The 27,264-nt window shown below is 39.5% G+C and overlaps 1 protein-coding gene across 2 annotated transcripts in view; it reads right to left on the bottom strand.

Moving 5' to 3' along the window:
* Nucleotides 1-27,264, bottom strand: part of LOC138740997 (uncharacterized) — an 81,561-nt gene that overhangs the window by 5,743 nt on the left and 48,554 nt on the right. For both annotated transcript variants that reach the window (XM_069894417.1, XM_069894418.1), the window contains one exon: nt 2,774-2,874. In XM_069894417.1, the coding sequence (XP_069750518.1) occupies nt 2,774-2,874 (101 nt within the window). The remainder of the gene's footprint in view (nt 1-2,773; nt 2,875-27,264) is intronic.

Genomic DNA, 27,264 nt, shown 5'->3' with positions numbered 1-27,264 from the left:
GTGACGAACCAATCCGCTCACTGCTGTGGGAGTCAGTGAGATACCGGAGGAAATTCTGAGGGAAGATTGACGGGGTTGGGGGGGGGGGGAGATGTTAAGGGAGATGGCTCATCAGTGGAAGGCCGCAGTAGCCAGGTTCAGGACACGGTGGGTGTCTCTACTGCACAGGAGGGCAGGAATACGTGTGGCAGAGCTAAAGTGGGGAGCGGAATAGACAGGAGCTTCTGTGGCCACAAATGGGACACCTGGTTGGTGTGTGGCCTCCCAGGTGTGTTGCTGCTCTCAGAGAGGTTGCAGGGCATTGTGAAAGGGGGAGGAAGAAAAGCCAGTTGTTGGGGTGTATGTAGTAAAAAGTGGGATGAGGTAATAAAAGCAATTGTGGAAGATAGAAGATAAATGAAAAAGTATGATATCACAAATAGTGATTTTATGATTTCTATCAGTGCCACACGTGAGTCCAAGTAGGAAGATCAAACATTGTTAGACATGAGGGGTGACAATAGAGGTGCTTAAGATTATGAGAGGCTTAAATAGGCTGAACAGCCAGCACTTTTCTTTCCCCAGGGCAACAATAACTAATACCAGAGGTGAGTGGAGAAAGTTTAGGGGAGAGGTCAGAGGAAAGTTTTATATTCAGAGAGTAGTGGGTATCGAGGTGGTGATACGACCACCGGCAATCTCTGTACCTGCAGGAAGACCACCTAAGGGGCTGACTCCACCTTGCTTCCTGTCAACCAGCCGACCTGAATATAAACCTGAGCGGGCCCCTCCTGAGCCAGTCACATGGGGAGCCACCAAAGCATGAACTGGTGTTCAAACTTTTACTGGAATAAAGCCTGTTGTACAGTCTTTTTTGAGTTTGTGCTTGCTTGATGCTACTTCAGTACACCACAATCTAGAATGTATTGCTGGGGTGCTGGTGGAGGCTGGTACAAGAGGGACATTCAAAGAGTCTTGGATGTGAGGTCACAGATCGGCACAACATTGTGGGCTGAAAGGAATGTACTGCAATGTTCTATGTAATATGTGGCTCGTGCAGTCATGCTGGAGGGAGGATTTCAGTTTCCTGGGGTATTGGAACCAGCTCTAGGGTTAGTGGGACCAATACAGATTGGACAGTCTGCTCCTGAACAGGAATGGGATCAGTGCATGTGCTGCTGGGTAGGGTTTCAACTGATGTGGCAGGGGGATGTATATCCAGGCAGAAAAACAGAGGGGAGCAATGCAGAGAACAAAGCAAAAATTAGAAAACAGAAATATAAAAGGGGAGTGCAGAAGAGGCAAATGCAAAAAACAAAAACGGGCTAGATTCTGAAGGGCACTTAATCTAAATACATGATGAATACAAAACAGAGTCAATTAACTTCAAATCTGTGCCAAGGGCTATGACTTAGTGGGCATTACAGCCCTATAGTTGCAGAGTGGAGATGATTGCAAATTAAATATTCAGGGGCATCAATTACGAATAGTATGGGGAACAGTATCACTGATGAAAGTTGTCTATTGGCCACTAATTAGTAACATTACAGTTTGGGAGAGATATATACATGAGAGGTCATATTTTTAAGCTGAAAGGGGAAAGGTTTAGTGGGAATACTAGGGGAAAGTTCTTCACTCAGAGATTGGTGGGAATCAGCTGCCATCTGATGTGGTGAATGCTGGCCTGATCTTGTGTCTTAAGAATAAATTGGATAGATACATGGATGGGAGAAGTCTGGAAAGATGATGGAATGGGAGCAGGTCAGTGGGACTAGCAAAATGATGGTTGGCAGAGATTAGAAGGGTCAAATGGCCTATTTTCTGTGTTTTAGCATTCTATGGCACAGACAATAAACCAAAAAAACATCTGATATATGTAAGAGTGGAACAGCAGTAGTCATCGGGACTTTGACTTGTGAAAGACTCTGTTTTTGAGTCATCCAGAAACAACAATTAAGGAAAAGCATGTTTTTCTTAATTTATTAATACAGAATACTCTTGAATTTAATCCAACATTTCAAAGAGGTACAGTCAAGTTTATTAAAAGCTGAACCCACAGGCTTTTTTTCCCCCCCCAGACAACTAGATTAGCATTTTAACAAAGACACTTTAAATTGTGCATTGTTAAACAGGTTAACAGAAGGCAGAAAACTCACACCTCACGGTCAGGTGGAAATTACAAGTTTCTTTGCTTTGTGTGCCTAAAGGAAGAGGCTTCCTTTGCTTTGCATGTCTTAGGGATTTGATTAACTCTCCATAGTAATAATTAGCATTTCATAAATTAAATGTGTACAGGACATTATATTTGATATGTATTGAAAGCAAACCCTCTAGACATTACCTCAAATCTTTTTAAGACATGAACTGATAATATGGGTTACTGTTTGATATCAGTGATTTGCATTTCTTAAGAGAGAACTACAATGACAAGTGTTAACAAGGAACTGTAAGAATAAACCTCAATGAATTCAAATAGATATGCTTATCAATTTATAAGAGAAATGCTGCCAAAATATGCCATAAATACTGTGCCATTTCACTATGGTCTTTGAGTGAGGGTCGATATTGACTAAGGTAATATTGCCTACCTGAACTTAATATTGCTCCCTCCAGCTAGCATCAAGTCATAAATCTGTATTGTCTACTCTGTGCTCCTGGTGTGTACTTTTCCTATCTTAACAGTGTGAACTCACTATCAGATTGGTATAGTCAGCAGAATTTCACTGGGACAATCACTAAAGATGAACTAAGAGGCTACAAGCAAACCGAGTCTTTGGACAAAGTTGAAGGGCACCTTCAGGAACCTTGAGCCTGAACTCCATAGCCGATTCACAGGAACATTGTGGTCCTTCATAGGAGGTTGATCTGGCTCCCTGCTGAGATCCACAGAAAGAACTAAAGAGCGAAGACAAAGTAAGAAGAATAAGGATAGAGTTGTACTTATTGTCGTATAGCTTGTAAAACTGAGAAAAATATTTTGCAGCAATCATTTGGAAAATCAGACTATGTCTGTTGGCCTGGGAAATGTTATTGTTCAACGCAGAGGCCGGTTAATGAAAGAGAGTACTAACTGAGATTCGTTTTGGAAACCAGGCTATGTCTGTCAGCCTAGGAAATTTAACAGTTACACCCAGAAGCTGGTACAAAAAACGGTCAAGACAGAGGTGCTTGAAAATTTGTTGGAGTTGGGAAGTTTCGTGTTAATTACGGAGCAGAACAACGCTTATGTCCATCGATCTGTGGTAATCATTGAAAATGCATCGTGACAACACTGCAAATTTAAAGTTGATTCTCTTTTTCAACATTTCAGGCGGCTGCTGTACCTTTGTTTGTTTAAGGCCTTTTGCAGGGAAATACCTTGGAGGAAAAATATTTCTCAATTTGGTTGCTTTGACCTACGCTGCCCCAAATGAGGATATTAAGAAGGGGTTCACATTGAGACATACAGGTATGACATAAAATGTGTTGAGAAAAAAACGTTTCAAAATGGTTGCTGCAGTGCAGCGCTATTTTTTTCTTCACCTCAGAATATTCACTTTTAAACCACCCTAGATTTTGTTCAACACACCCATTTTCCTCGAGCTGAGGACTATTTAAATACAATGATAAGTTAACCTAACATTCTTGCAAACCGTCAAAGGTAATGCAATCAATGAGTCGTTAAATTGAAAATTAACAAAGTCATACGATTTCTGAATGCCTGAATATTTCCACGTCATTGAAATGCAGCAACTCTGCAACAGAGACAAGATACCCGAATAAAAAATTGCAAACAGCAAGTTTTATAGACAAACGGGACAGTGAGAGAAGTAAAAGGGTAAAAGCAAAACATTTTTACTACAGTACAACTCTGATGGACTGAAATGGTCAGGACTGGGCCCATTTCGGCAAAACGTTTTTTTTTCGGCGAACCGGTCATTTTTTCAAAACAGCCAAGTAGCAACGGCAAATAACTTGTAACGGTACTGATACAACAACAAACGACAAGGGAAGGCTTTTTTAAAATAAAGCTCAATTCTCACCGAAAAAATACTGGCCACCGTCGATCCCAGAAACTTCCCCACCGAAGCCCCTTTCATGCTGGCACAGCCTGAGTTGCGCTGCGCTGCTGCTTGGAACCCGACATCCCCAGTTAGTTCGGGTCCGAAAAAATTTGGATAAATGAGGATTTCAGAGAATCCGATGTTGGATAATCGGAGTTGTAGTCTGAATCAGACACAAAATGAGAATAATTTGGGGGATAATGTTTAAATTCAGCAGATAGACGGTTGAGCTATGGGATAATTAGGTGAGCTGAGGTAGGATATGAAAGTGAAGCTGCCCTGGAATTCTCATGTATTGCACAGAGCCTTCCATATTTTCAGAAATGGCAGGGAACCCTGGAGGTGTTGGGGGGGGGGGGTAGGAAATAAACAAGCTGTTTTATGATTAGTCGGCAGTAGAGGGACACAATGGGAATAGAGAGGTTGTGCCCTGCACCCCAATACTCAGTTATGGATCATGACAGCTGGCCAAACGTGTACCTGATATCTTTTTAACCCTGTTACTTGATTATGTGCACACTGGTACTCACATTGGCAAGGTGGGAATGATAAATATCAAACCATAAATATCTCACTGCAGACATGGTGGCATCCAAACTTTAGTGAAGTGGATGGAAAGAAAAACAAGAGGAAATAAACGCTTTAAGCCAATAACACAATGTTGGTAAAGGCACACCATGCCAGCAGGGATGTATCCCTTACCAGGAGGCCATTTTTTGTCTTTACAATTAGCCATCTTTCTTGTTGTAAATATTACTTGGTGGTTGTGGCAACTACCTTGAGAAAGAGCTACTCGATAACTTTAAGCTCAAAAGAACAGCTCTATCTGGGGTAGCAAAACCACATATACACACAGAGGGTTGCCTTCTTCCTCTGTTTTTTCTTCTCTGCAAGGGGCCTCCAAGCTATACACAAGGCACACAGGAAATAAAGAAGACAGACAGGAAGTAAACTCCTTGATACGCACTATCATTGACTCTAAAGACTGAGTGAGAACGAGAGGTTTCAATGCACATTAGATATTGGCTGGCCGAGGAGTCACGTGATGGAGTAGTGGCCGGTAGGGGAACTCTACCCCTCTCCAGAAAAGTTAAAAAAAGATAGAGAAAGAGCAAAGGCACAAACTTAAAAACCAAAACAAAGTGAAAGTAAAAGTGTGAAGAAAATGGCAGCGAAGAAAGAAAAACCAAAAACAACGGGAAGAAAAGAAGAAGGAAAGACGTTGGAAGAAGAAGGTGAAGGCCTTACCTGTCCGAAGAGGCCCGCCGCAGAGAGAGAGGCCCGCTCCCACAGGTCAGTGGAGGTGCCGGGCTCGGGACTACAAAAATGGCTCGCAGAGCCGAGTAAAAGTGCGCAACCGCGCATGAAAAAAACCACACTGATGGGAGGGGGGAACAGCTGCGGAGTCGATCTCCGCAGCTGAGAGAGGAACCTGCAGCACAGCAGCAGGTGCAGAACACAGACAATAACGACAACAAGAAAGAAGAGGGTAAAAAGAAAACAAGGAAACAACAGATGGTCAACCCAGAGGAAGAAGAAGAAGAAGAACAGAAAGTGGAAGAAGAAGAGAAAAGCAAGACAATGGATGTATCTTTTTTTAAAGAATATATAGAATCAGTGAAAGAATGGCAATTACAAGAATTTGATGAGATAAAAAGAAGAATTAAGAATGCAGAAGAAAGAATGAATAAAATGGAAGTGGCCATATCAGAATTGGCAAAAAGAGTGGAAAATATGGAAAAACGAGAAACATTTGTAGATATGGAAGTAAAAGACTTAAAAGAGAAATTAGAAGAATCTAATAAAAAAGCTAAAGAGGCACAGGAGCTGTTAGCTCAGAAGATAGATATAATAGAAAACTATAATAGAAGAAATAATATGAAGATAGTGGGCCTTAAAGAAGATGAAGAAGGCAAGAATATGAGAGAATTAATAAAAGATTGGATCCCCAGGGTCCTGGGAAGACCAGAATTACAGGAAGAAATGGAAATAGAGAGGGCACATAGAACTTTAGCCCTGAAACCACAACCGCAGCAAAAACCAAGATCCATTTTAGTAAAATTCTTAAGATATACAACAAGAGAAAATATATTGGAGAAAGCAATGAAGAAAGTAAGAGAGGACAAAAAGCCACTGGAATATAAAGGTCAAAAAATTTTTTTCTATCCAGACATAAGTTTTGAACTCCTGAAGAAGAGGAAGGAGTTCAATACAGCGAAAACGATCTTATGGAAAAAAGGATATAAATTTATGTTAAGGTACCCAGCGGTACTTAAAATAATTATTCCAGGGCAACAAAACAGACTATTCTCGGATCCAGAGGAAGCAAGGAAATTTGCAGAACAACTACAAGACAAGCAGAGAGATGAAGACATGTAATAAGAGTAAAAATGACCACGATCTATATGTATGTGTGTAAAGGGGTATATGTGTGCATATATATATATATATAGTGTGCATACATGAATGTATCCGTATTTAGAGGAAAATATATAGAGTATAGACAAGAATTAATAAGGGAGGGAAATGGAATAGAGGGAATAAGGAGGGAATTAAAAGAGTGACCTTTGTTACATATGAAAATTGAAATCTTTTCTGGGGGGTGCTGGGTGGGGAGGAGTTACGGTCACTGCAAAATCAGCTGACGTTTGCGAGTGAATTCGCAAATCCAAATGGAGAGGGGAGATGTGGTTGTCCGACAAGGGATAAAGGACAACTCAGGAGGGGGAGGGGAGAATGGGGTTAAAGAAGTTTTAAATAGGAGAATAGGGAAAATGTTTGATGTTTTAGAAATGTTGTCTTATAAAGTGTTCAAAACAAGAAAGCAGAAATGGATAAGAAGGAAAGGTAATGATGGAGAAACGGAAAGGGAAGATAAACAAAGTATAAAATGGCTAAGCTGAACTATATGACTTTAAATATTAACAGAATACATAACCAAATTAAAAGGAAGAAACTGCTAAATTTACTGAAAAAAGAAAAAAATTGATATAGCATTTGTGCAAGAAACACATTTAACTGAATTGGAGCACAAGAAATTAAAGAGAGATTGGGTAGGACACGTAACAGCAGCGTCGTATAATTCAAAAGCAAGAGGAGTAGCTATATTAATTAGTAAAAATGTGCCAATTAAAATAGAAGAGGAAATAATAGATCCAGCAGGGAGATATGTAATGATAAAATGTCAGATATATTCGGAGTTTTGGAATCTACTCAATGTATATTCACCTAACAAAGAAGATCAAAAGTTTATGCAAGATATTTTTTTGAAGATAGCAGATACGCAAGGGAACATATTAATAGGAGGGGATTTCAACCTGAATTTGGATTCAAATATGGACAAAACTTGGAAAAAAAATTAACAGAAAGAACAAAGTAACCAAATTTATAATTAAATCGATGGAAGAAATGCAACTTTTGGATATATGGAGGAAACAACACCCAAAGGAAAAGGAATATTCATATTACTCAGCTAGACATAAAACATACTCAAGAATAGACCTATTTTTGTTATCAGCTCGTATGCAAGATAGAGTAAGAAAAACAGAATATAAAGCTAGAATATTATCGGACCATTCACCCTTAATATTGACAATAAAGTTAGAGGACATCCCTCCAAGAATGTATAGATGGATATTAAACTCCATGTTACTCAAAAGGGAAGATTTTAGAGAATTAATTGAAAGACAAATTAAAATGTATTTTGAAATAAACACGGAATCAGTGAAAGATAAGTTTATACTATGGGATGCAATGAAAGCGTTCATTAGAGGGCAAATAATAAGTTATGTAACCAAGATGAAGAAGGACTATAATCAGGAAACAGAGCAGTTGGAAAGTGAAATAGCAAATATAGAAAAAGAATTAGCAATGAAGGAAGATACAACTAAAAGAAGAGAATTGGCAGATAAAAAAAATAAAATATGAAACACTACAAACATATAAGGTGGAGAAGAATATAATGAAGACAAAACAGAAATATTATGAACTAGGGGAAAAAACGCACAAAATTCTAGCATGGCAGCTTAAGACAGAACAAGCTAAGAAAATGATATTGGCATCAAGGAAAAAAGACAAACAAATCACATATAATCCAAAGGAGATCAAGGAAAACTTTAGAGAATTCTATGAACAATTATACCAAACTGAAAACGAAGGGAAAGAAGGGAAAATAGATGAATTTCTAACTAAAATTGAACTACCAAAACTACAAATAGAGGAACAAAATAAATTAACAGAATCATTTGGAATAGTAGAAATACAAGAGATAATAAAAAAAATTACCAAATAATAAAACACCAGGAGAGGATGGATTCCCAATAGAATTCTATAAAACATTTAAAGATTTATTAATTCCTCCCCTCCTGGAAGTAATCAACCAGATTGATAAAACACAAAGCTTACCAGATTCATGTAAAACAGCAATAATTACAGTAATACTAAAGCAAGGGAAAGATCCACTCGCACCAGCGTCATATAGACCAATATCTTTACTTAACACAGATTATAAGATAATAGCTAAACTATTAGCAAACAGATTAGCAGAGAATGTACCGAAAATGGTAAATCTAGAACAAACTGGATTTATTAAAAAAAGATGCACAACAGACAATATTTGTAAATTTATTAACTTAATTCATGCAGTAGAAGGGAGTAAAGCGCCAACAGTAGCAGTTGCTTTAGACGCAAAGAAGGCCTTTGACAGGCCTTATTATTACATTATTTATAAATAATGGAATTATTTATTCAAAGTATTGCAAAAATTCAGTTTACCATAGAAGTATATTAATTGGATTAAAGCATTATATAAGGGACCATTGGCGAAAGTGACAGTAAATGGATATGTATCAAAGCAATTTAACTTAAGCAGGTCAACACGGCATGGATGCCCACTATCACCTTTATTGTTCGCGTTAGCTATAGAACCACTAGCAGAATTGATAAGAACAGAAAATAATATAAAAGGGATAAAAATAAAAGACAAGGAATATAAAATCAGTTTATTTGCGGATGATGTTATAGTATACTTAACAGAACCAGAACTATCAATAAAAGAATTATATAAGAAATTGAAGGAATATGGAAAAGTGTCGGGTTACAAGATTAACGTAAATAAAAGTGAAGCAATGCCTATGAATAATGCGGATTTCTCAAAATTTAAGAAGGAATCGCCATTCAGATGGCAAATGCAAGCAATAAGATACCTAGGTATACAAATAAATAAAAATATCGGCCAACTATATAAACTCAATTATTATCCACTAATGAAAAAATTACAGGACGATTTAGAGCATTGGAAAGATTTACCACTAGCACTAATAGGAAGGATAAACTGTATTAAAATGAACATTTTTCCAAGGATATTATACCTATTTCAGGCATTGCCAATACACTTGACAGAGAAATTCTTCAAGGAGTTAAAGAAAATAATAAGGAAATTTTTATGGAAAGGGGGGAAACCGAGGATAGCACTAGATAAATTAACAGAATGGTATAAACAAGGAGGCTTACAACTGCCAAACTTTAAAAATTATTATAGAGCCGCACAATTAAGATACCTATCAGATTTTTATCAAACAAGGGAAAAGCGATTGGACTAGATTAAAATTAGATAAAATAGGGGAAAAGATACCTGAACACATATTATATAAATGGGATGAAAAATTGGTACAACATAGAAGTTCTCCAGTATTACATCATCTACTCAATATTTGGAAGAAGGTTCATGTAGAAAGAAATAAAACAAATTATCAATTACCAAAACTAATATTGACGCAAAATAAGTTACTCCTTTTTACAATAGATAACCTTTCCTTTAGAGAATGGGAGAAAAAAGGGATCAAAAGAATAGAAAATTGTTTTTCAGGAAATAGATTATTATCCTTTGAACAAATGAAAGATAAATACAATATAATTCAAGATACAGTGCTGGCATATTACCAATTGAGATCCTACTTGAAGGACAAATTAGGAAGCAGTCTGAGTTTACCAGAGGGAAGTAACTTTGAATATGTGATTACAGATACAATGATAATCAAAAGATTTATAACAAATATGTATATTAAACTGCAAGAAAAGGAGAATGAGGAAACAAATGATAAAACTAAACAAAAATGGGAACAAGATTTAAATATAAAGATAAAAAAGGAAACATGGGAGAAGTTATGTTCTGGAACGATGAGAAATACAATAAATACGAGGTTACGTATGATACAATATAACTGGATACACAGGCTATACATTACACCTCAAAAGTTAAATAAATGGGACCCAATGTCATGATAATGAATATGTATGAGATGTACCGGAAGTCACGTGGTATGAGAGAGATAAGAACACAAGCAGGAGAACAAAGGAAACCGGAGAATAAAAAGACAACAGAGAAGTTTACCTGATAAACTTGTGTTTAATGTTTTATTAACTTCACATTTTGGGCCACAAATGTTACATTGGCGACGAGGATGGGATAAGCTTGAAGAAAATTAAAGACTAAACAAGATTACAGAGGTTTACAGACAACTTCAAGGTGATAAGAATTTTCTCTTTGACTCAGTACTTTTGGGGCTGGAATATTTCCTCATGGCTGGGGCAGACGGTGACTTTCTAACACATAGTGGAATTGCTCATTTTGACCCAACGGGTGATGCAAGCACTGTAAGTGTGAAGTGGAAGGCATGCCAGTCTGCTGACAGTCGTGGCCTATTTCTAGATACCGGTACGGTTGAACAAAAAGCACAGAGAAGGGCGTTACTTCTTTTCACTGCAGGACCCTCAGTTCGGGAAACGTTTAAAACACTTTTGAATACTGGAAGAAAGGATGAGTACCGGAAAGCGGTAGATGCATTAAATGCACATTATGTAGTGACACCAAATGCTACATTTCAACGCCATTTGTTTCGGAGAACGAGACAAGAAAATGGCCAGACAATTGCTCAGTACGTGACGAGACTACGCCAGCTAGCTGTTGGATGCAATTACATGCCAGCTGATTTGGACAACCAATTATTGGATCAAGTCGTACAGCACTGCAGATCAGATAAACTTAGAAGACGTCTGCTGGAAAGAGGGAATGAGTTGGAACTCACTGATGCTTTAACCATTGCTGCTGCATTAGAGGCTGTTGAAGGGCAATTTCATACCATGACCCTGAAAGACAACTCAAGCCAGCAAATTAAGAGGGTCTCACATCGCCATAATCAGCCAAGATATACGCCGACACAGGACGTGGAGTGTTATCGATGTGGAAACCGAGGTCACTTTGGAAAAGACCCATATTGCCCGACCAAAGGCAAAGTTTGCAGAAAGTGTGGAGATAAGGACCACTTTGCAAAGAAGTGCAAAAACAAGTCCAATGCAGACCAGAAGAGGAAGAGTACAACTTCCAAAGGCAAAGCCTGGGGGGAAAGGAAAGTATCCTGGAAAGAAAGATACCATTCGCCAGATAGACGGTGACGATGATGATACCCAGGAGGAACAGAGTTGTTACCAATTTACGTTGAATGAAGTACATCATGAGAAGGTCCCAGTGATCATTGGTGGAGTGACAGTGCAGGTCATTGTAGGCTCTGGCAGTGACAGTAATGTGATTGATTGACATTTATGGGAGAAGTTGAAAAGGAAAAAGATCATCTGTACCTCAAAGAAGTGTTCCAAGAAACTCTATCCATACACAGCAACCAAGCCATTGCAGACCATTGGATGTTTTACTGCAACTGTTGAAGCTGGAGATAAGTACACCGAAGCAGAGTTTATGGTCATAGAAGAGAGGGGAGAACCATTGCTGAGTAGAAGCACAGCGCAAGACCTGGCAATACTTCATATTGGAGCTTGTATCAATTCAATTCAGTCATACGAGGATATGAAGCAAGAATTCCCCGCAGTCTTCCAAGGAGTAGGAAAGCTGAAAGGTCGACAATTGAAGCTAGCGGTAGATGAAACGGTCAATCCCAAGGCACAACCAATGCGCTGAACTCCGTTTGAACTTCGTGGGAAAGTTGAAGCCAAAATTAAAGAATTGATCGAACAAGACATTATTGAATCGGTGGAACATTCGACGCAATGGGTCAGCCCAGTAGTGATTGTGCCCAAACCAAAGGGTGACATAAGACTATGTGTTGACATGAGAATGGCCAATGAAGCTATAATTAGAGAACGACACCCTATACCAACAGTGGAGGAAATACTTCAAGAACTAACTACCAGCAAGGTATTCTCAAAAATTGATCTGAAATGGGGCTATCATCAATTAGAGCTGGATCCGGGTTCCCGAGATGTAAATACATTTGTGACTCACTGTGGATTGTATCGTTACAAGAGACTATCATTTGGAATTAATGCAGCTTCGGAGATCTACCAGTATGAAATCCATCGAGTCATTCAAGGCATTCCTGGAGTTGCCAACATTTCTGACGACATCATAGTCCATGCACCAACGAAAGAAGAGCATGACAAACGGTTGAGGCGTCTACTATCTAGACTAGAGGAGGCAGGCCTTACCGTGAATGGAAACAAGTGCCAGTTCGGTGTGTCAGAAATGGACTTCATGGGACACAGACTTACACGGAAAGGATTAAACCCTGCAGAGGCCAAGGTGAAAGCTATTGCAGATGCACGTGCACCTCAGAACGCAACAGAGGTGAGGAGTTTCCTGGGATTGGTCAATTTTTGTGCAAAGTTCATTCCTAATTTCGCTACAGTGGCAGAACCACTAAGGAAACTAACCAGGAAAGGTGTACCATTTCATTTTTGATCTGAGCAGAAGAAAGCGTTCACAGCGCTGAAGCAAAGCCTGACAGATGCAAAAACTCTTGGATATTATGATCCGGCGGCATCAACCAAAGTCATAGCGGATGCCAGCCCGGTTGGTTTAGGAGCCGTGTTGGTCCAGATGCATGATGGAGGACCAAGAATCATTGCCTATGCCAGCAGATCGTTATCAGATGTGGAAAGAAGATACTTTCAGACAGAGGAAGAAGCACTCGGACTTGTATGGGCCTGTGAGAGGTTCCGTGCATATTTATACGGCATTGAATTTGAACTCATCACAGATCATAAGCCATTAGAGGTGATCTATGCACCTAGATCCAAACCATGTGCCAGAATAGAGAGATGGGTACTCAGACTACAACCCTACAAATATAAAGTAATCCACATTGCAGGGAAAGCAAACATTGCAGATCCGCTGTCCAGATTGGTGAAGGATGGAGGTCCACATTCTAAGTCAGAATTGGGAACAGAAACAGAGATCTTTGGACGCTTCATAGCTATTCAGGCGACACCGAAAGCTGTGACTACGAAGGAAGTTGAGAGAGAATCCGAACATGATCCAGAACTCAGGGAAGTAAGAGAATGCATACAGAATGGACAATGGGACAAGTGTACTCACAAGGCTTACATTCCCATTAGAGATGAACTTTGTTGCATCGGACAGTGTGTATTCAGAGGTTGCAGATTGGTGATTCCGCAAAGATTGAGACCGAAGATCGTATCCTTAGCGCATGAAGGACACCTAGGTATTGTTGGTACCAAGCAAAACCTCAGAACCAAGGTATGGTGGCCAAGTTGTGATAAAGACACAGAAAGATTTGTTAAAACTTGTCACGGATGTCAAATCACAAGTAGGAGTAATCCGCCAGAACCGATCCGGAGTACGCACCTTCCGACAGGACCATGGATCGACGTAGCTGTTTATTTTCTTGGACTTTTACCGACGGGTGAATCAATTATGGTAGTGATAGATTACTACAGCAGATACTACGAGTACGTGGTGTTGAAGTCCACAACCACTGAAAAAACAATACAAGCGTTAGCAGAGATATTCGCAAGATATGGATTACCTGTTACATTATACTCTGACAATGGTCCACAATTCACTTCAGAGACATTTACGGAATACATGAGGACCACAGGTATCCACCATCATAAAGTAACTCCGAAATGGCCGCAAGCCAATGGAGAAAGATCAGCTTTTGAGAGTGCAAAAGCTTTATGTTCCTGTTAGGTTAAAAGGAGGGGCAAAAGGTTTGAGAGAGCCGTGGTTTTCAAGGAATATTGGAAACTTGGTTCGAAGAAAAAGGGAGGCGTACATTAGATATAAGAAGCATGGAGTTAAGGAGATGTTTGAAAGATACATTGAATGTAAGAGGAATCTTAAGAGAGGAATTAGGAAAGCTAAAAGAAGGTACGAGAAAACTATGGCAAGCAGGGTGAAAACTAATCCAAAAGAGTTCTACAAATATGTTAATGGTAAGAGGAAAGCTAGAGACAAAATTGGTCCCTTAGAAAATCAGAGCGGAAAACTGTGTGTGGAGCCTAGAGAAATGGGGGAGATATTGAACAGTTTCTTTTCTTCGGTATTCACTAAGGAGAAGGATATTGGGAGATGTGAGATAAAAAAAGCAAATTGGGTAAATATGGGGAATATAGAGATTACAAAAGGTGTAGTTTTAAGGCTTTTGAAGAATATAAAGGTGGATAAGTCTCCGGGACCAGACGGGATCTTCCCCAGGACATTGAGAGAAGTGAGGGAGGAAATAGCAGAGGCTCTGGCGGTAATTTTCCAAATGTCATTAGATATGGGGATAGTGCCGGAGGATTGGCGCATTGCGCATGTGGTTCCGTTATTTAAAAAGGGTTCAAGGAGGAAGCCTGGCAACTATCGGCCTGTAAGTTTGACGTCTGTGGTAGGTAAATTAATGGAGAAAATTCTTAGAGATAGTACTTATAAACATCTGGATAGACAGGGTCTGATCAGGAGCACTCAACATGGATTTGTGGGAGGAAGGTCATGTTTGACCAATCTGATTGAATTTTTTGAAGAGGTGACTAGGAATGTGGATGAGGGTAGCGCAGTGGATGTTGTCTATATGGACTTCAGTAAGGCCTTCGATAAGGTACCACATGGAAGGTTAGTTAGGAAGGTGCAGTCTTTAGGTATAAATTTTAAGATAGTCAAATGGATTGAACGTTGGCTGAAAGGGAGAGGCCAGAGAGTGGTAGTGGATAATTGTCTGTCAGGTTGGAGGCCGGTGACCAGTGGTGTGCCTCAAGGATCTGTATTGGGCCCATTGTTGTTCGTTATATACATTAATGATCTAGATGATGGGGTGGTGAATTGGATTAGTAAATATGCAGACGATACTAAGATAGGTGGAATAGTGGATAATGAAGAAGGTTTTCAAGGATTGCAGAGGGATTTGGGCTGCTTAGAAAAGTGGGCTGAAAAATGGCAGATGGAATTTAATGCTGATAAGTGTGAGGTGCTTCATTTTGGTAAGAAGAATCAGAATAGGACATACGTGGTAAATGGGAGAACATTGAGGAATACAGAAGAGCAGAAAGATTTAGGAGTAACGGTACATCGTTCCCTGAAGGTAGAAACTCACGTGAATAGGGTGGTGAAGAAGGCTTTTAGTATGCTGGACTTTATCAATCATTGCATGGAATATAGGAGTTGGGAGGTAATGTTGAAATTGTATAAGACGTTGGTGTGGCCTAATTTGGAGTTCTGTGTGCAGTTCTGGTCGCGTAATTATAGGAAGGATATAAACAGAGTGGAGAGAGTGCAGAGAAGGTTTACCAGAATGTTGCCTGGGTTTAAGCATCTGGAGTATGGGGAGAGATTGGACAGATTGGGTCTTTATTCTTTGGAGCGTAGAAGGTTGAGAGGGGATTTGATAGAAGTATTTAAGATTAATTATGAAAGGGATAGACAGAATGGATGTGGATAGACTATTTCCGTTAAGAGGAGGAAAGATTAAAAGAAGAGGACATGAGTTAAGAATTAAAGGGTTAGAGGTTTAGAGGTAACATGAGGGGGAACTTGTTTACTCAGAGAGTGGTAGCCGTGTGGAATGATCTTCCGGGAGAAATAGTGGCGGCGGAGTCAATTGTATTATTTAAGAAAAGGTTGGACAGGTATATGGATGAGAAGAAGATGGAGGGTTATGGGCATTGTGCAGGGAGGTGGGACAAGAAAGGGGTGTTTGGTTCGGTGCGGACTAGAAGGGCCTAATGGCCTGTTTCCGTGCTGTAATTGTTATATGTTATATGAAGTAGAGAGACAAAATCAGTCCATTGAAAAACGATTGAGAATTGCACACGTAGAAGGACAAAATTGGCGAGAAGCATTGCTATCTTATGTGGCTGTCTATCGAGCAACGCCTCATGCAACCACTGGAAAATGTCCTGCAGAAGCATTTTTTGGGAGAAAAATCCGCACAAAAATGCCAGAAATAAAGGAAATCCAAGACGACCAGGAGATGAGGGACCACGATGCTGAAAAGAAAGGTGCAGCAAAGCTGTACACAGATTCGAAACGTGGAGCCAAGTACTCAGACATCATGCCAGGAGATAATGTTCTAGTGAGGCATGAAACTGGTGGTAAGCTAGATACACCTTATTACCATCAACCCTATACTGTTGTATCCAGAAGTGGCAGTATGGTGACAGTCAAGTCTCCGACTGGAGTCCTGTAGAAGAGAAATGTCTCAGGTGTAAAAATGTACCAGTCCAGAGATATATCGAGTGAAGAGGTTGAAAGGCCAATACTGAGAGACCTGATGATGTTCCAGAGGCAGTTACCAGCACTCCTGATGAAGTGACTAGAGCGCCAGAAACACCCGATGCCGTGGTGAGCAGTATTTCCGACGCTGAGAGTGAACAACCGAGAAGCGACGACAATATCGCAGGCAGGCCGAAACGAAACCGGAAAGTGCCCAAACGATACGAAGACTTTGTGCCATAGTTTTAATAAGAACTTTGGGACAGTATTTTAATCTTATATCATAAAGTGCATGTATGAGTGCTGTAGGAAGTAAATTTTATGTAGTTGAGTTATAGTATTACCATTAGTTACGATGTTTGTAGGTTTCCAAGGGATATTGGAAAGTGAAGGTAAAGTTTATTTCTGATTAAAGGAGGGATGTCATGATAATGAATATGTATGAGATGTACCGGAAGTCACGTGGTATGAGAGAGATAAGAACACAAGCAGGAGAACAAAGGAAACCGGAGAATAAAAAGACAACAGAGAAGTTTACCTGATAAACTTGTGTTTAATGTTTTATTAACTTCACATTTCGGGCCACAAATGTGACACCCAACAGTATCTGATAGATGTTTTCGATGTAAAAAAGAAATGGGAACAACAATTCATGCAATCTGGACATGTGAGAAAGTAGAAAAATTTTGGGAAGATCTAAACCAAATATTAAATAAAATTACAGAAAACAATATACCAAAGAATCCAGAGATCTTCCTCCTAAGTAACATAAAAAACAAAGAATTTGGAATTGATTTGGATGATGCACAAAAAAGATTTGTTAAGATAGCTCTAGCTGTAGCAAAAAAATGTATTATGTCAACCTGGAAATTGGAAGATAATTTGAAAATACAACAATGGTATATAGAAATGAATAAATGTATTCCATTAGAAAAAATAACATATAGTTTAAGAAATAATATTGAAATATTTGAACAAATATGGGAGCCTTACATGAAACACAATAGAGAAAACCTACCGGGGACATTCACTACCTAAATTAACGAAAGGAGAAGGAAATGAAAAGAATTGACTCAGTGGAATTTCTTGTTTATTTTTATTGAATGACAACATTGTTTGACTGGTTTAATGTATCCTAGATTTTGTACTTTAAATGGACGGGGGGGGGTGGGGGAGGTAGAAAAATAAAAAAAATTTTAAAAAAAGATATTGGCTGGCCCAACTCCATGTGCTCAAATGAATGGAAAGGGGCAGGTCACAGGGGCAGGGGTTACATGGGGTCGAGTCATCAGTGAGCGGGCCAGCCACTTATATACATAATCACTACACCCCTCCCAGCCCCACTTTCTAAACGGCTCACATTACAACACTTCTTGGAATCAAACATGCCCCAAATACTCCTAAATTTATAATAAAGTCGCAGCAACTCTTTAATTGTTGAAAAAATAAAATTTAAAGATGTGGCAGATTCCACATTCAGTCTACTAAAAATAACTGTCCAATCAAAGATTTAGTCTGTCAGGAGGGTTGCGAGTGTGCTGTGATCTGTGACTCAGCAGGCACCACTGACAACGGTGTATTGAGTGGATCTGGTGTTGGGAGCACAAGAGGGGTCTGTGTGTCCATCCTCTTCAGGGGACCCAGACCACCCCCTCTATCAGCACCTCTCACTCTGACAAAGTCTCCGGGGAACACATTTCCACAGAAATCTATCTCATCATTGGAAACTCCATGGAATTATCCGCCTCTGAGCCTGTTTCATGACACAAGCGCACGTGGTCCTGAGGTCTGCGGAAACACGTCCATCAGTCAGCTTAACAACATAGGAGACAGGCCCACTCTGCTTAAGAATAACCCAGGCAGCCATTACTGATGGTTCCTCACATTGTCATCTGGTTTTAACTCTTTCTCGCACATGTTGATCATGTTCCTGCTTTCTCCCCACGTCTTCATGTCCGAGCACAGCAGGTCCAATCTTGAGTTGGGACTACAGCCCATCAGTATCTCCGCTGGAGTGCGTGCAGTTGTAGTCTGCGGCGTAAGGCAGTATTTTAACAAGAAACGTGAAAATCTGATGCTAATAGAATACTCTGTCATCATCTTCAGAGAGTTCCTTCACTGTTCGAACTGCCTGCTCAGCCAAACCATTTGAGGCTGGGTGGAAAGGGGCCATCTTAACGTGATGAATGCCATTCTGGGGCATGAACTCACTGAACAGCTCACTGGTAAATGTCAGGCCATTATCAGTGACTAGAGTGTCAGGCAATCCCTGGACTGAAAACACTTGCCTGAGTTTGTCTATGGTTGAGTGGACAGTAATGTTGCCCATAATGTGAGCTTCTATCCATTTGGAATGTGCATCCACCGCTACTAGAAACATCTGCCCCATAAAAGTGCCAGCAAAGTTCAAATGTAGCCTAGACCAGAGGCGGTCTGGCCACTCCTATAGGTGCAAAGGAGATGCTGGTGGGATTTTTTGATTAATCTGACGTTTTCCTTGTTCTCCAGATCCTCATCCATTCTTGGCTACCTGAATTAGAATCTTGCAAGGCTTTTCAGTCTAAACATCTCTGGATGAGCCATGCACAGAGCATGGCATCCAATCTATATACAAGGATCACAGGAAGTAAAGAAGACAAACAGGAAGTAAAGCCCTCCTAGCCTCACTTTCAAAATCTCACATTACAACAGTGATAGAGCATGTTTTAGTTAGTGGATTGAGGCTAACCTAATGAACAACAATACTGCTTTGACTGTTAGTTAAGATTTTGTTAGGTGCAAAGTTGAGGTAGCCATTTTATCTCATATGTTCTGGTCATGTTCAAAGTGAGATAATATCTGGAAAGGTGTCTTTGAACCCGCAACATAAATTCCAGGATTAGAATTACAACCAAATCTATTAACAGCTATTTTTGGAATCATACCAGGAGAGACTGGGCATGTGCACAGCGAAAAAATGCCTCTTCAAGATTATTGATTAGAAAAGCCATATCACTTAAATGGAAGGATCCAAACCCAGTGATTCGACTTCAATGGCTCTCTACTGTCACGTCACCTTTAAGTTTGGAGAAAATCAGGAGTTGGACATTTGATACATCTGTTAAATTTGAAGAAGTTTGGCAACTGTTTCTTCCACATTTCCATATAGTATAAGAATCATAATTTTCTACCGGATTCTCTCCTTGTTCCTTACGGAAAATTTGGTTTGAACCAGGAAACCCTTTGTTTTCCTACTTCACTCTCAGAATGGATGGCCCAGTCCCTCTTTCTTTTATTTGGATTAGTTAGAGGGGATTTTGTAATAATTTTTTTTCTCTTTCTTTTTCTTTTGGTTTTACGAGAAGAAATTTATGGTTAATATATATTCATTAAATACTAGTATGTTCTTTTTTCTTATACACTTGTAAATACATGAATGCAATGTAACTGTCCTCTTTTATACATGTTCAATATAAGTCAATAAATAGATCAAAAAGGAAATATTTTGTTTTACTGCTTTGACTATTAGTTTAAAATTTTGTTAAAAGAAATAATTCCCTGCTATGCACTGCCTGAGATAATGAATTCAGATAATGGTCCTCACTTTGTAGCCAAGATAAATGAAGAAATATATAAGAAATTGGGGATCCTGCAGTGGTTCCACTACTCGCATCAAACCCAGGCAGCAAAAATAATGAAATGCGCGAATGGAACATTAAAAGCTAAGCTGGCAAATTTGACATGGCTAAAATTGGCTAAAAGGTGCGATCCCTAGCATTGTTTAAAATGTAGGTGACACTGCAGGGCTATCTGCTGCAGAGATGGTCCACGAACATCTTGGAGGGCAAAGCCCGCACTGCCAGTAGGGATGGATTTAGTATCATTTAGCGATGACATGAGTAAATATTTGAGTAATCTTACTAAACTTTTTCAAGCGGTGCATTCGCAGGTACATCATGCCCATCTAAAGGAGGTTGATCCAACCGATTGAAGCAGTGAATATCCTAGCGTTGAACTGGAAAATTACATCCTCGTAAAGAATTAGGATGGGAAGAAATTGGGAACTCAGTGGAAAGGGCCATTCCAGGTCCTGTTAATAACACTGACTGCAGTAAAGCTTGAAGGACAGCCTCACTAGATATACCGAACAGAGCGAAGATAAAAGGCCCAGCTACAACATGTAAACTTTATTGTTATGTCTTTTTATCACCTTGACATTTGAACTGAATGCCAGAGTTGTAACTGAAAGGAATTTTGGGTGGCAGCATTATAAACCTTTTAAATGTGTCTTATTATATGTTGATAAGATGAATGTTTATAGCTATTTTCATATTCTAACCAACTCAATGGGTGGTATCTGCTCTAGACCAAACCCGTTCCCCAAACAGAAGGTGATAGAATGGACTTTTGTGACTGGACAGATCACAGACAAGTGAAAGTAAGGATATAAACATGTAGAGGACTGCAAGGTATAACATGACATCTTTTATTAAATGATACTTACACTTACATAACCATTCTAATGCTGGGAGAAAGTTGATGTTAAATCTTTTTCTGAATACAATGAAGTCTTATTTTAATTTTGACCTAAGACATATCCATGACTGACTACTAAATGGACAGGGTCCTGTTAATTGGGATATGTGATTCCCTATATAATCATGTACAGAAACTACACCAATACCCTGAATGGCCAGATTTAACCGGGTTCTGGACAAAGAGAGATATCTCTAAAATGGAGCAGGTCTTTATGATTCTGTTCCCCTGGGATGGAATGAGAAAAGCATCTTAAGAGCTGATTCACTGACTCAGTGTTGGAGCTATCAGCTAATGAAACAGCTAAGGGGCTCCAAGTAGCTGGGGAGGAGGTTCTCAACTGTCAACGGAGATGGTTGCCATCTGTACTGTGATGATGCAGAACCGAATGGACCTTGGCTTTATTCTGGCTGGTCATGGGGAGACCTGTAGAATTATAGGTCAAGACTGCTATACATATAGTTCTAACAACATCACTAAATTGGTGAGCCACATCCAAAAAGAAATACAGGACATACGAGAAATTGATACAAAATGCCTAACTCTAACACTTACCCTTTTGCACAATGCCTTGGCACTGGATGAATCCAGTGGCTGGAATATATTTTTTTATTATGCTCCTAGCTACCCTTGTAGATTTTGTGTTTCTATGCTGTCCAGTTATCCTCCACAGTTCTTTTAGTGATTATCATCAAATGATAAAATAAGGGAATGTGAAAGATTCTATTTTTGAGTCATCCAGAAACAGCAAATCCTCTTGAATTTAATCCAATGTTTCAGAGAGGCACAGTCGTGCTTGTTGAAAGCAGAACCCACAGGCTTTTTCCCAGACAACTAGATTAAATTTTTAACTAACCATTCAAAGACACTTTCAATTGCACATAGTTAAACAGACTGACAGAAGGCAAGAAAACTCACACCTCACAGTCAGGTGACAATTAAAAGTTTATTTGCTTTGTGTGCCTAAAAGAAAAAGGCTTCCTTTGCTTTGCATGTCTTAAAGATTTGATTAACTCTCCAGACTAATAATTAGCATTTCATATTCATATTTAATATGCACAGGTATGGATGTTCGATATGTATTGAAAGCAAACCCTCTAGAAATTACCCCAACTGTTTTTAAGACATAAAACTTAAACAGAATTAGCTGATAATGTGGATAACTATTTGATATCAATGATTTACATTTATTAAGAGAGAACCGCAATGACGAGTGTTAACAATGAACTGTAACAATATACTTGTACCTCAAACGAGTTCAAATAGATATGCTTATCAACTTGTAAGAGAAATGTTGCCTAAATATGCCATAAATACTGTGCCATTTCACTGTGATATTTGAGTGAGATTTAATATTGACTAAGGTTACATTGTCTACCTGAACTTAATATTCCTCACTCCCACTAGCATCATATAGTAAATCTCTATTGTGTACTCTGTGGTTCTGCTGTGTATTTTTCTATCTTAATGGCACAGATTGACTATCACAAGGTTGTTACAGAGTCCAGAGGACCCCAAAAGCAAGCAGCAATAGATATGCGCCACAACACAGGATTACTTAAACAAAAGTTGTTTTTAATTATATTTGAACAAGAAAACAGAATTGAAATTTAACTTATTACTTAACTACTTAATCCCACCTCTAATACTAATCACGGGTGTGTGTAATGTATATTTCAGATTAGAAAAGTTCTTTTGTTCACAATCCAATCTCGCTGGTTGCAGGCAATTCTTGTACTGTGCACAGAAGTTAGCATTAACGAGTCTTTGGTGCTTAACAGGCAAATGATTACCACTCAGGAGGGTTCTTGCTGCTTTTCAGATATTCCTTTTCCAGGGCATCCACAGCTGATTCCTTCTCAATCAGTCTTGCTGACGAAACTTGCCCCCTTCAGGGTTCTTCAGATGATCCTCTTTCTTTCAGGTCACCTTTCACACTGTCAATCTCCTCCTTTGACCAGGCAGCCTTCCAAAGTTTGCCAGCTTGTCCTTCTGGAACTGATTTTGGTCTCCTCTCTCTCTGTTTCACACCCTCCCTCTCTGAGAGTAAAACTTTTCTCCCCTGCCTGCAAAGATCATATGCTCTCCCAGGCAAGCTGCTGTCAATACTTTGTTGCCTCCTTCAAAAAGCATTCTGCAACAGTCCTGCAAATATTCTGTGTTTTAAAATGTGTGTGTGCAAGCTAGTCTAACAATTCCTCCCAAACCACCTCTAAATATTCTGTCACAGGGCAAATCATGTGGTCAGGGAAATCATAAGGAGAAATTAATAGAATGCATCCACAGGTTGAAGTCCTAAATTGGGACATGGGTGATTTTGGCGCAATTTAGGCAGGAATCTGCAAAGTTGATTTGGAGAGGATGTTTACAGGTGAGGGGATGGAAAGTGAGATACTTTTAAAGGTGAGAGAGGGAGAATTTAGCATGTTTCTGTTCGGGTGAAAAGCGAAGCTGGTCTATTTAAGTGACCCTGGTTGATGAGGCATATTGTGGCTCTCGTCTGAAAAAAAAAAGAAGCCTCACATCATATTTAATGAGTTTTGATCAAACAAATCCCTTGACGAGCACAGGAAGTATAGAAGAGGGTAGTCAGGGCACAAAAAGAAGACAGGAGATGGAAAAAAGAGAATCCAAATGGATTCTGCAGGTTTGTTTAGAGTCAAAGCTTGTTTCGGGAGAGAATTGGCCCCATTAAAGGTCAGTACAGTTGTCTTTGTGTGGAGCCATGTGATACGAGCTCCTATTTTTCCATTCATTTTCAAATGTGTGGGACTGCAACTTTAAGAGATCCGATTTAACAAAAGCTTGCAGGCTTTGGAAAGAGACTGTGAACTGGCAGTAGGGTTTGAACAGTATGGATACATTTGAAGGGTGAGAAGAGAAGCCCTGGGAATCCCAGGTACAGAGACCAAGTGACCAGCATATTGAAGAAGCAATGCACAGCTTTGTTCGGGGGCAATTTTAAGGAGATAGCACAGGAGCAAACAGCTCTTTGAAGAAATACTGTGCTGGATTGGCCTCATACATGGTCATAGACAATCTGTCTTATTTCCTCCTGTCTGTTATAGAGGAATGAGAAATGCCATTCTGTAACCAAAAGAGTGAAAGTCATTGTTGTTTGACTTATCCACAAGAAGGATTCTACTTGCGGAAGAAATGCTGCGCTGGGATGGTGACCGGAGTGAGAGTCACTTGAGTTAGGCTGACCCATGAAAAGGTTTCTGGAAGCTTTGTGAGCAGGGATCTCCTGGAGTCTAGACATTTCAATTTATACCCCATTCCTGTGCTGACACTTCTCTCCATGGCCTCTTGTTCTGTCAAACCAAGACCACCCATAAATTCGAGGCGAAACAGCTTATTTTCCATCTGGGCACTCTCCAACCCATGTCATTAGCATTGACCTCTCCAATTTCTGCTAGCTCACTTCCCTTCCTCCTTCTCTTCCCCATCCCTCTGTCTTCTTTCCTCCAGTTCTCCACCCCCTTCCCTTTCCATTTACAGAGCCTTCCACCCACCCCCCCCCGCTCTTGTTTGGTGGTGTGCCCTCCCTCCCTTAACACCTACTACCTCCTGCATGTGGGACTGTGCTCCTCCCCCTGCCACTTGCTCCTTGCTCTCCCACCCACCATTTTGTTCAGATGCCTACCTACAATTTCCTCTACCTTGATGAAGGCTTCAAGCCTGAAACATTGGAGATGTATCTTTATCTTTCCTCTAGAGTACACTGTTTGACCTGCTGAGTTTCTGCAGCATTGTGAGTTTACTTGGAGCAGATCCAGTTTGAGGAAGCACATGAATAAATTGGAAGGGGTTTAGGGGAGATGTTGCTGCATCTGGAGGAAGGGTTGAGTTAAAAGGATAGGCAGAGTCATTATTCCCTCAAGCGAAAGAGGTTGTGGGATGATCATCTATTGGTTATAAAATCATGAGGGACATGTTTAATGTGAGGGCTCATGCTTTATTTTTTTGCCCAGGTAATAATTTAAGAACAAAGGGGGAGAGTTTTAAGTTGAAAGGGGAAAGATATAGGAGAAAACTTAGCAGCGATTTTTACCTACAGGGTGGAAAACATAGAAGCAGCAACTATAACAACATTCAAAATATATTGAAGTGAATTTATGAATTGGAGAGGCTCAGAAGGATACGGATCAAAGGCTGGTAAACGGGATTAGACCATAATGCTAAATTGGTCGACATGGGCTAGTTGGACTGAAGGGCCTGTTCTATGCTATTCTGTGACTCAATTTGAGCTTTCTCAAACAGCATGTAGCTGAGCCTTCAAGGCACATGTTTTCTTGGATATGGTCCTGTGTGATGAGACAAGAAAAATTAATGATCTTGTTGTTAGGCATCCTCTTAGAAAGTGTGATCACACCATGAGTACATTTCTCAAACAAATGGAAAGTTCAGCAGACCAATTTAAAACCAGTGCCTTTTACCTAAACAAGGTCTACACTGGGATGAGATAGGAGTTAGCTCGCATAGACTGGGTGCACCAGTTTTATGGTAGGACAGTTGGGGAATAGTGGAAGACATTCAAAGAGATTTTTTAAAGGGCTCAAAAGAGAGCGGTTGGCGTAGCGGTTAGCACAACGCCCTTATAGCCCCAGCGATCGGGACCAGGGTTCAAATCCCTCTCTGTCTGTAAGGATTAAATTATCATCGTGTCTGCATGGGTTTTCCCCAGGGGGGGGGTCCCATTTTCTCCAACCATTTAAAATGTACTGAGGGTGTAGGTTAATTTGAGTGTAAATTGGGTAACACAGATTCATGGGCGAAATGTCCTCTTACTGTGCAATGTGTCTAAATTTAAATTTAAATGTAAAATTTAAGTGTATGGCAGTCAGTTAAAATCAAGGACAGTAAGTGTAAGGAAAGCCAGCCTTGAGGAACTGCGGAAATGAAGGAGGGTATCAACCTTAATGCTCATGCATGCAAAATCACCAAGAGTACTGCAGTAAGAAACTGGAAGATTGGGAAAACTTTATAAAGAAACAAAGAATAACCCAGCAAGCAATAGATGATGAAAGTTACCATGCACAAATGCAAAAACCGGGAGCAAAGGTTTTTATGAAGTGGAAAACGGTGGTAAAAGTAAATCTGTGACCCTTAAAAAAGTGAGGAGTGGAGATGTTGAATCACTGAGGCCCTGAATGACTATTTTGTGTCAATCTTCACAGTGGAGAACATGTCTAACATACCAAAGAGGGTTGTTTAGGATGTGATGGGAGGTCAGGATCTCAATGTAATCACTTTTACTAAAGAGGTAATGCTGGGTCTGCAGGTAGTAATGCATCCCAGGGTCTTGAAGGAAATGGCAGCAAATATATTATACTCAATATTCTAGTTACATTATCTTCTGATTTTCTTTTTCTTTTAACAAATCTAGTCTGGTCTATATTTATTAACCATAAAAATTTTGCCAGCCTATTCACTAATATCTTATCTATTATCTTGTATACTTCTTTTAATAATGAAATAGGTCTATATGATGATGTCTTTAAAGGTTCCCTATTTTCTTTTGGTATCTCAGTTATTATAGCTGTGTTTAAAGATTCTGGTAATGTGTGTGTTTCCACCACCTGTCCTAGTACCTCCATAAAAAGAGGATTTGATAAATCCTTAAACTATTTATCGCATTCAGGCAGGAAACCATCTTCTCCCAGAGACTTATTGCTTTGTAATGAGCTCAGCACTTCCCTCACTTCTATTGGGGTGAAGGGGTCATCGTTCTTTTTGATCTTCCAAATTTAATTTAGGTAAATGTATTTATGACTGAAAATTATCTATTTTATTATCATCATTTAGAGACTGTGATCGATATAGTTTTGTATAAAATTATTTGAAATTTTCATTATTTTCTTGAGGTTTATAAGTAATTAAATTAAGATAATTTTTAGTTGCAATAATTGTTTGCGACATTTGTTCTGTTTTTAACTGCCATGCAAGAACCTTATGTGCCCTTTCACCTAATTCATTGTACCTCTGTTTAATTCTCATTATCGCTTTCTCTGTTCTATTAAATAGATTGAAGTCTGATCTGTCAGATCAATATTTTAGATGTAGCCAAGAGAATTGGACTTTTTGACATTCTACATGGTCACATCCAAAATTGAGACATTTTGTAGCTTTTTTGGGAACAAGTTACAGGAATAAAATTTCCACAAGGTCCATTGTTGTTTTTATTGGGCAATATTTCAGCAATAAGGAAATGTATAGCAATGA

Source organism: Narcine bancroftii, chromosome 8 (genome assembly GCF_036971445.1).
Source record: "Narcine bancroftii isolate sNarBan1 chromosome 8, sNarBan1.hap1, whole genome shotgun sequence".
Lineage (NCBI taxonomy): Eukaryota > Metazoa > Chordata > Chondrichthyes > Torpediniformes > Narcinidae > Narcine > Narcine bancroftii.
Note: the sequence above shows the minus strand (reverse complement) of the source record. Positions and strands in the feature narration are given on the sequence as shown.